Source organism: Pelmatolapia mariae, linkage group LG7 (assembly GCF_036321145.2).
Source record: "Pelmatolapia mariae isolate MD_Pm_ZW linkage group LG7, Pm_UMD_F_2, whole genome shotgun sequence".
Taxonomy (NCBI): domain Eukaryota; kingdom Metazoa; phylum Chordata; class Actinopteri; order Cichliformes; family Cichlidae; genus Pelmatolapia; species Pelmatolapia mariae.
Genome location: NC_086233.1, coordinates 4,493,104 through 4,503,698, shown reverse-complemented (window position 1 = coordinate 4,503,698; position 10,595 = coordinate 4,493,104). Strand labels below are relative to the sequence as shown.

The following is a 10,595-nucleotide window of genomic DNA, read 5'->3' as shown; positions in this document are numbered from 1 at the left end:
ATACGCTCAGGTTAGAGCTGGGCGATAGAACGATAACGATATGTATTGCGAAATAACTTTTTCTCGATAGAAAAATTTAACTACTGCGATAGGCCTCATCTCTCTTGTCCTCTTAAAAAAAAGAAGAACAGCCAATCCAAATTAAGTAGCGCAGACCCGAACCAATCACAGCCGCAGCGTCACGTCACTTGTTGCGTACAGCACAAGTGCCAAGCCACACATGTGTATTTGTTTGGGAAGCAGCCAACCGCCGTGCCGCCCGGGTAATGGAGGAAATGAGTGTGCCGACTAGAGAAAAACCAACCGAGAGCGTGACCGAAGGTTACCGAAGAGAAAACAGATGATGGTTCCAATGCCGGAGAGATTGTCGAACGGAAGGGCCATAGAAGTTCCGTAGTGTGAAGGTATTTCGGCTATTTCAAGTCTGACAAAAAACAGAGTAGCGCGCACTGTAAATTGTGCCGAAAGCAAGTCTGGAAATACAATAAACCGGTGCATGCTCAATCTCTGACTGAAAGCGCTAATTCGTCATTCGGCTTTTGTCAGACTAAAGTCACTGTTAAAACTGTTTGAAAAGCTAAGCTATACAACAAGGAGAGATTGAGAATTTCCTTTTAGTTCTCAGTTTATTTGATATTGACAAAAGTTAGTCAATTTTGTCTGTTCTTCTGTAAAACGAACGTAAGATTTATTTTTAGAATTAATATTTTGTTTCTAAGTGGAATTGACAATTTAGTAGTCTGTTTTGTTTGTTCTATTTTGAAACTTAAACGCTTTAGCGGCTGCCTTTTGTGTAGTTTGCAATATTTGCCTTTATTTATCTGAAAAAGTCTCATGTTCCTTAAGTACATCTACCCTGTTGAACTTATGGGAAATAAATATTAAAATCAAGACAAGCTGCTGATTATTTCACATTTTACTTGTGAGCAACGGCACATTTAAATCTTACAAATATAGTTATTTGGCTTATATTGTGATATATATCGTTATCGCCTGAAATGAAAAAAAACATATGGTGATATGAAAAAATCTTATATCCCCCAGCTCTAGCTCAGATACAGGTGAACCTTGAAGTGTTGGCTCACCCTTTGAAGTGCTGTGGGCATAAAAAATTTGAAAGAAATTTTATTACAGGGTCGCATCGAGGTTCTACCCCTAACAGTACAATAAAGTACTTTATTCTGAGAGAGTATACCAATTAGGGCTGGGCCATATCATACCATTCACAGTAATACCGGTATAATGTTGGGCAACAATAAGAAAACGAAATATTGCGATAGAATATGGATAAAACGCGCATGCACAGTGCCTTTGTTTCCATACGCACATGGCAGCTAAAGCATGGCGGAGAATGAGAAGGGCGAAAGCAGATCGTTGAATGAAACGGATGAACCAGAACTGGTTTGTAAAAATGCTGCAACTTCAGTGGTGTGGAACTGGTTTAGCTTTCGTCAGATACACAACAAAGCACTATTTTTGGTAGAGCATGCTAGCGGGCCGTCGTTATTACCGTGTTTTTTGGATAATACGGCACACTTAAAATCAATCCTTTGATTTTTCTGAAAATCGACAGTGCCCCTTATAATCCCGTGTGCCTTATGTATGAATTCTGGTTGTGTTTACTGACCTCGAAACAATTTTCTGTGGTACACGGCGCTCGAAAATCTGTCAAATATTTTAGTACGACTTTGCTAAGCTACGAACCCGCACCGCTTGATGGATTGTCGGAGCATTATGGCTATCGTAGGCAGGAGCCTCGCGGAGTGATACGTACTGTGCTTCAACATAATATTACCGTATTGTGTGTGTGTATAACCTCTTTTTAAGTTTTGTGGATATTATACATGGTTATGCTGAGGATATGTCGGCCAGTTTCCACTGGAAATGCCTTTTGGTTAAACTGTCAGCAAGGAATTTGCATTTGCACTGTTAAATTTTTATATAACTTTAATGCACATAAAAAACAGCTGCTTGTTTAAGTGAAAATATGGTAAATGGTAAATGGCCTGTATTTATATAGCGCTTTACTAGTCCCTAAGGACCCCAAAGCGCTTTACACAACCAGTCATCCACCCATTCACACACACATTCACACACTGGTGATGGCAAGCTACACTGTAGCCACAGCCACCCTGGGGTGCACTGATGTTTTGTTTTTTTGCACTAATAAAGTTGTGGAGTTGTAAAGTATTTTGTCTAGTGTCAATTATATCGTCAGTTATATAGTTATCGCAAATTTTCAAATGTATATCGTGATAAATATTTTTGGTCATATCACCCTGCTCTAATACCAATATCACAAGTTTATTAACAGGCCTTTAGATATTAGGATGAATATCTTCATAACGTTGCTTTAATTTTAGATTTTTAAAAATTCAAACCAAAGTAGAAGATATTATAACTCGCCTTGTAATGATAGAAAGTAGCAAATGTTTTCAATATTTACTGGTAAAAACAGTCTTTACTTGTGTAAATGTCACAAAGAAGTTTCTTAATGCACACAATGTGACAAATAAATAGAAATGTCTTTATACTCCTTACAGGGTCCACGTCTCAACACTCCCTGTATGGCTCAGGCTGAGGGGAAGAAGCGGTCCGTGGACAAAGACGGCACTAAAAAGAGTCTCTTGTGGGTGAGCAGGGCTAGGGCTGAACATCGGTGATTTTCCTCTTGCGGTAGTTGAGAACCAGGCTGGAGGCGGTGAGCTGCGAGGCCTGTCCCTTCTCCCAGCTCTGGAAGCCGTTTAGGCCGCTCTGGCCAGACCTGAACAGAGCCTTCTCCAGACAGTCCAGACGCTCCACGAGCGCTGACGTGTCCTCGTTGTAGGCGTTCTGGGAGGAGTCCATGGTCCGCCTGAAGCGAGCGATAAATGTCTGGATGGAGGACAGCAGGAAAAGTTTAATGTGCAGAAACTCGCCAAGCAGTGAATGTATTTCACATTTTAGGCATGCCTGCAAAGTTTTCAATCAGAGTGACCCAGTTTGTGCAACACAGCTCACCTTTGATAATCATTTTAATGCTAAACTTCAGACATGTAGAATTTCATGTTTTCAACTTTCAGGCAAAACTTCAAAGCTCAAAAAAAGAAGAAAAAAAACCCCACTTGATCTCAAAAATATTGGCAGTAACATCAGAGTGTGTCTAAACATGGCTCTCCCTGTTGCTGCTACATTGAGTTGTAACATTAAATTAAAAAAAGATAAACGATTATTTTCAATAACAGTTAATTTGCTTTTTCTATTTCACATTTAAAAAAAAAAAAAAAAAAAAAAAAACTTCACAGGAAGAACAAAATGAAATTGCGGGTCATCCAAGTACGTCAACATGAGCATTAAGGTTTGTTCCCAGGACATTTTAATTAACATTTTAATTTAACCCGACCTTTGGAATAAACATTTAGTTTACTCCAAAGGCCGGGTTACAGGTTGGGAGGCAGGTGGCACAGCGGTCAGCATCGACCCCAGCCGAGGCCTTTGTGTGGAGTTTGCACGTGATTTTGTCACGGGGATGATTACGTCATTAATTCATTACTAGTATTTCAGAATCAGAATCAGCGTACTTTATTAATTCCCAAGGAAATAATTTAGGATTCAATATCAGCAAATATCTGAAGCAATGGTATCGATATCAGATAGGACTTGGACAAAGGTGGGTCAGTGCATCTCTAGCACAGAAGGATAGACACACAAATATATTATAGATCCAGATGTGACAATATATATCAATACTAACATGTGTGACTCGAACATTGAAAGAATTACTATGTCAACAAGAAACTTAGACAATTTAAAAACAAACAAACAAAACAAACAACTGTTCTTTTTCTGTCAGTCACTATGCCACCAGACTGATTGCCACCTTTAGTTTTCTATTTTTTCAGTCAGAATGCAGTTGTGCATTATTCATAACTGATAACTTTCAACACGACAGATTAAGCTATTGTGCTCACGTTAAAAATAATCTTACAGCTTCTAACAGTTTGAGTTATGAGAGGCTGCAAAGAAGTCTGAACATGTGTTCCTGTTTGTGTGTCAGAGTCAGGTTAAAGTGAGTCTGCCTGGTAACAGCAGCACTGTAACACTTCCTGAGCTGACTGCACCCCCTAGCTGTGATGAAGAGTCTAACACTGGCTTATCAGTGAATGTGTGTCCTGTGAGCATTTTTAATAAAACATGTGGGCTGCTGCTTCTGTCAGTCAACTACACCAGGACAAAACCTCTTTCCTTAAACAAGACCAAAGTCAGCAGTAACACATGCACAAAGTCAAAGACTCACTTTCTAATCTCAGATCTGTTCATTTATGCAACAAATAAATAAATCTCACGTTCAGATTTCTGCTTGAAACAGAAGGTGACATCAGAGCCATCAAACACTGTGACCTCATTACAAGGAAAAACTTCATGTCTGGCTGCAGAGAGAACAGTGGTCTGCCCCTGCTGGTTCAGGAACGCATAACATACCATCAGCACGCGTTTGATCTTGGTGTTAATCCAGCAGAAATCCTTTATTTGGAGGGCTTAGCACCTCAGAAGATGAGAAGACTGAAACAGGGCTTAAAGCAGAGAAACGTTCTGTGCCTCAACAAGTGGGGAGGAAATCAGATACCACATTTTGTGAATTCTGGACAGTTTTTATTTAATGCACCACTCTGCACCTTTTCTCCATCAAACACTGTACAAATGTCTACGTTTAATACATTCCTTTTAAGCCTCTGCATTTTAATAACTCACGTGTTTAATCAAAGGGTTCTGCTCGTGTTCAAAAATGACAAAAATCTGTTTTGGGAGCAATTTTAACAAAACTGTACATTAACCTCTTCATTCAGATTAGCAATTAATCTAGAAAGCTACACATGCATAGCTGAAAAACATCATGCAGGTGTTCCTCAGAGGGAAAAAAAACTGTTGTATCCAAAGTATAACTTCTTAGAAAAATTCAGAAGTATCCAACACAACTGCTTCAAACTTTTCAGTTAATTCCTGCACCCTCAAAGAGTTTTAGGCCCTCCAAGGAAACAAGCAGTCATATAATCTTGTTATCTAATAGCTTAAAAAAAATTAATAATTGAAGTAAATCTGTAATATCTTCCTGATTGGAAATGGGTTAAAACTGCACAGCTTTCTCTATAAGCATCTGCACAGCTTGCTAAGAAATATGGCCTCGGTCATTTTGGTTAACTACAGAAAAAGTGTCGAAATTGGTTCAGGAGGTAGAGCGAGCTGTCTACCAAACAGAGGTTGTTGGTTCCATTCCTGGCTGCTTGAGTCCACATGTTGAAATGTTCTTTGGCAAAGATACCGAACTCTTATTGGCCGATTCCATCGACCGGTGTGTGTGACAGTCAGCATGTGCTCACTGGCACTGTGTGAATGTGGCTTTTAGTAAAGAGTGCTCTTCTTTGAGTGCTCAGGCATAACAGAAGAGCACTCCATAAGAGTCAGTCCAGTTACCAAATCTGCATGTTATATAATATTTCAGCAGCTGAGTCTGAATAGTCATGATATACACGATAACTATAATTATATACACCCTGAATTTCTATTGGAGGAAGCATTTTTGGTAATAATGGAAGCACTTTTACAGTAAAAGATGGATGGAGTTATTTCAAGCCTGCATATTAAACTTACATCACACAAGGATCAGTTTACCTGGAAATCATTAAGCAGCATTACTGCCAGCAGCAGTCAGACACCACATTTAGGAGGTTTTAGGAAAACAACATGAATGCTTTAAGATACTCTGAGACCTTCAGACACTTTGATAATAAGACGAGGACAAAAAGGTGTAGCAGGAATGGAAAAGATACAAGAGCCATGCAAAGGCTTCAGTGACAATATGTTTCAAAGGAGATCGCGGTCACGATGACCAAACACAGGCTCCAATTTCTTTTTTCCGTCCTCCACCTCATAGAAAGTGCAGAAATTATCCTCACTTGCAAAACACGAGTAGTAAGAGTCAGTCAGAATGGGCCGTCGGTATAGACAACTAAAGCTGGACTCTTTCATTTGTTTTCCTTCAGTTTTTTTTTTAAATATATTATGAGTGGCAATAAAAGGAGCTGCTCAGGTACAAACCATCTGTACACAAAGATCAATACGCAGACAATCCAAAACTCTGGTGGCAACTTAAAATTCCACTCATGCACTCATTTTAAAATGTTGAGCTTTTAATGAAGAGTCCACTTAATATCTGCCACCACAAGAAGCTAATGGCCTGTACTTCTCCTGTAGGTCTGCCTCACCTCCCATAGCGCACACACACTGTTTTCACAAATCTGCAGACATGCTGTGTCCTTGATGAAGGAAATAAATCAATGCACATGTCATGTGGAATAAAAACCTCTGTCTGATTTATATATGTATTATTTCATGGCTGTGCAGCACACACCTGCTATTATTACAGTGGGTCTAGTCTGTGTTTCCTTTTTTCCTGTTACAATGGTGGCTGCTCATACTAAACATGACCAAAACCTGAGGCAAATACTAACATATACAGGATAGAGCAGGGCGATATGGCCAAAAATATTTATCACGATATATATTTGAAAATTTGCGATAAAGATATAACTGACGATATAATTGATGCAAGACCCCATCCATTTATTTTCACTTAAACAAGCAGCTGTTTTTTATGTGCATTAAACCTATATAAAAATTTAACAGTGCAAATGGAAATTCCTTGCTGAAAGTTTAACCAAAAGGCATTTCCAGTTGAAATGGGCTGACATATCCTGAGCATAACCATGTATAATATCCACTGAAGTTAAAAAGAGGTGCTTTGCAACATTAAACTGCAGTGTGCCAAATGAAAAAGTCAAACACTATTTTTCGGACCATAAGGTGCACGGGATTATAAGACACATTAAGCGAAACAAGGCAGTCAAATAAATCAAACTTTATTCAACTCATACTTCTTGCTTCCTCCACTTCTGTACCATTGATTCATTAATGCTGTATTCTATCACAGCTGCTCTATTCCCATGTTGTTGCAGTATATTAATCACTAACCTTCTATTGTGGATGGATTATCTCAGTTGTTCTCCTGACTGAAGTTTGGTCCGTTTACAGCATCCTGCCATGCGATTGCATTTGTCTCTAACCATCAGGACCTTCACGTTAACTTTTATCAAGTGGAAAAGTGTTAGCGTTCATCCTCCAGCTTCACTGTTTATGTTATGCTAACATAGCTGTGTCGCTAGCGATCACGTAGCACATCATTATATACCACCTAGTCCAACTTCAGTAACCCTACAAACGTCACTGCTGTTTAGTATCCTGTCTTCATTTATGTTGGAAGTGATAGCAGAGCTGTACGTTTGAATTTTTTCAGAAATCTCTCAGTCAGAACATGCTATATCATGTTTAGGTAACTAGTGAAACTAGCGAGCTAACTTCCGCTAACTTCTAACTCCGTTAATTGTAATAAATTCTGTTTTCATGAATGCCTGGATGTTAAACTTCATAGTTACACCTGGTAAAGCAGCAATGCTGATCGTTTTATTATAGATGAAAGCATTTAGACAGTTTTTAACTCTCAGTGATGCTGCAGTGTTCGTTTGGCTTTGGGACCTGAACGATCTGACGGACAAACACCAAACCAGTTCCACATCACTGAAGTGGCACCATTTTTACAAACCTATTCTGGTTCATCCGTTTCACTCAACGATCCGCTTTCTCCATTCTCATTCTCCGTTGCCGCCATGCTTTTTCGGCCATGTGCGTATGAAAACAAAGGCACTGCGCATGTGCGTTTTACGCGATATTTCATTTTCTTATCGTTGCCTAACATTGTACCGGTATTACCGTGAACGGTATAATATGGCCCAGCCCTAATGCAGGATAAAGCTGGCACTTCTATAATATCTTTCTACTCAGTTGAGTAATCAGAGCACTTTCTACTGCAAATTTCATTCACCCAATCATACTCACATTCACACAGGCCTTTTGTCTATCCCTAGTCACTTCAACACATACGGGCCAAATGAGGGTTCAATATCTTGACCAAGGACACTTCTGACTGGAGGAGTCAGGGATCGATCCACCGTCCTACCAATGGAGTGACTACCACCTGAGCCACAGCTGCTGGCGTCACTTAACCAAACATTGGTGATCAGGCTCAACAGCCACCCCGAGGTGCTTATAAACTCAACAAGCCATGATTTAGCATTCGCAAAAAGAGTCAGTATTTGGAGTGCGTGACCAATAGAATGCACAGACAGGTCTACTGGCAGCAGTGTGAAAAAGACAAAGAGACTAAAGACATAACAGAGGCTGAAAAGAACAGTTACTGCAGCTAAAGCCGCAACATCTAAATGTGTGTGTGAGAGGAACAGCTCTGTGCTCTAGTTAAATTAAAATGCCCTGCTGGAATGTGTGTAGACTTTAAGTGCTTTGCACAACATAAACAAGGTGTACTGGCATCCATGATGGAATAAGAGTAAAAAAACATAACGTGTGTATCGCTTATACTTCTCACAATCACAGCTCTTCATTAAAACACAGGCGGCTGTGACTGTAATTAAAACAATGTATTTAGTTCAATTAAAATGTTATTTACTTGTATCTAAGATAAGGTTAGCTATATTCTTTCAGCTGCAGTTCTGAAAAATAAGGCAAGTGAGTGAAGAACAAACACAGAAGCCTAAATCAAAGAAGTAAGTAGGCTCACTAACAAATTTTATATAAGATCAGCGACACAGCTTAGGTGCCTGGTTTTATGATCAATAAAACCAGGCCAATTCGTCAATAAAAGTGTTTAAAATTTCCCCACAGAATAAATAAAAAACAAAACAACAACAGCAGAATTAAGTTCCTAAGAATCTACTCTTCTCAATAATGTTTTTAAGACTTTAGACACTCATACCATGTCCAGACGGAGGTCTGAAAGACGGTGACGCTATTTTCCAGATATCTGATTGGTTTATGGACACCTGTTAATTTCTTAAGTCGAACCTAACCTGCTTTGGAGCAGGCACTGCAGGACAGTACAAGATAAATAAGGATTATTTTGCACTTTCAGTGATGCAGATCTACTCTGGTCTCTCTCATCCTTGATTACCTCCATGTTAACGTTTTTATTTTTTTACCTGCAGCAAAGTCTGTGCGATCTCAGGATTCTCTGGGCTGTCAAAGTGCAGCATCTGGGATCCCAGGCCATAGTAGTAGGGCCCCATCTTATGGAGGTCCACCACGTTGGGATCAGCATTGAACACGGTCCTCCAACCCTCTCTGTACACCTTAGGAAGCTCCACAGAGACCACTTTCCTCTTCCTCTCGTACAGGCCCTTGGTCAGCCACAGAGGAAGCTCCATCTTTGTACCCTGGGATGAAACAAAAGACAGTGATGGAGTAACAATACACCGGCTCTCTGGAGCTCTAATAGTGCTACAGGGGTGTGTTTTGGTGTACACCGGATTTTTTAAGAAATCCAAGACCTCACATGTACTAAAGCACTGTTCACTTTACTGTAATACCTACAGCAAGGCTTGACGTTACCTGCTCCTTTATGTACTTAGAAATATTGCTTTTCAAATGTAGTTTATTTGTTTAGTAGTAGATTTTTAAGACTAGTATCACCTTCTGGTAGCCGACTGAAGAACACTTGCGATGCTAACTAGCTGAAGCTTAAACATACAAAAGTTAGACATTTTGATACTGGTATAGTTGTTCGCGTTTATAAATACGCCGAATTTACACACGAGTCGTGTTTATCCTTGAACGCTGGAAACTGCTTTTTCGCAGATTCTCCCTTTATAAATACAATGACATAAACAAAAGTATCAAAAATATGAATGAAGTTTAACGAGATGTAAGTAGCTTTGTGAAAAAGATAAACGGGCGACTCCGGTACTTTTGGTTTATTTGTTTTAACATAAATACATTCGCAATACTTTAACTGTTATGTGTTTACCGACCTCCGGGATGTCCTGCGTGTCACTCGACTTCTCCAGAAAGCCAAGCCGGGGGAAAGTGCACTCTGTCCGGATAGGAAGTCTCTCATGAGAAAGCAAAATATCGTCCAAAGACAGGAAATTCTCCTCCATACCCACCCCAGGCGGTACGGGAAAATACGACTGTGTGTCCATTTACGTTTGAATAATCTGTAAAGCGGTCAGTTACGAAAATACTTCTAGTAAAATGTTATTGACGTAACCCAGCTCCGCTATGTTTACAGTCTGTTTTACCTTTGCTGTTTTGGCGCCAGAAAATATGACGCACCACGAGCGCCGCAGAGAGCTCAAGACCAGAGCAATCGATTGCTAGTGAAAATCAAACGAAAATCAGTTATCGATTATTTTTCTCTTCTTTTTTTGTTTTTTGTGTTTTTGATTTTTTTAAACGTGCTGAATTTCGTCCCACTTTTCTGTTATTTTTAAAGACTGAATATTAATTTAATTTTCAAATTATGTAAGGACAAATAACAGGCTTAGCCCTTATTATAATACAAGTAGTTCATTCAAAGAAAAGCATAAAGAAATTTGTCCATAAAAAGCAATCTGTAATTACAATTTCAGCCATTAGAGGTCAGAATGTAACCATTAAAAATGTAAAGTCACCTTGTATCAGGTTGTAAGAATGTTTCACTGTAATTATTG

At 39.3% G+C, this 10,595-nt stretch overlaps 1 protein-coding gene across 1 annotated transcript; it reads right to left on the bottom strand.

Annotated features, from left to right (window-relative positions):
* Positions 1-860: 860 nt before the first annotated feature.
* On the bottom strand, positions 861-10,194 carry gins3 (GINS complex subunit 3). Its single transcript, XM_063480471.1, has 3 exons — positions 9,915-10,194; positions 9,087-9,320; positions 861-2,874 (listed from the first exon to the last, which is right to left on the bottom strand). Exons 1-3 carry the CDS (start codon positions 10,083-10,085, stop codon positions 2,644-2,646), a joined length of 636 nt encoding a protein of 211 aa, XP_063336541.1. The 5' UTR covers positions 10,086-10,194; the 3' UTR covers positions 861-2,643.
* Positions 10,195-10,595: the final 401 nt, after the last annotated feature.

What these genes read in the sequence shown, in the direction of transcription:
- gins3 (XM_063480471.1), bottom strand. Translation starts at nt 10,085, where the DNA reads ATGGACACACAGTCGTATTTTCCCGTACCGCCTGGGGTGGGTATGGAG. An exon ending in ACACGCAGGACATCCCGGAG is followed by an intron (nt 9,321 to 9,914) that starts GTCGGTAAACAC and finishes GTTTCATCCCAG; the next exon opens with GGTACAAAGATGGAGCTTCC. An exon ending in TCGCACAGACTTTGCTGCAG is followed by an intron (nt 2,875 to 9,086) that starts GTAAAAAAATAA and finishes TCCTCCATCCAG; the next exon opens with ACATTTATCGCTCGCTTCAG.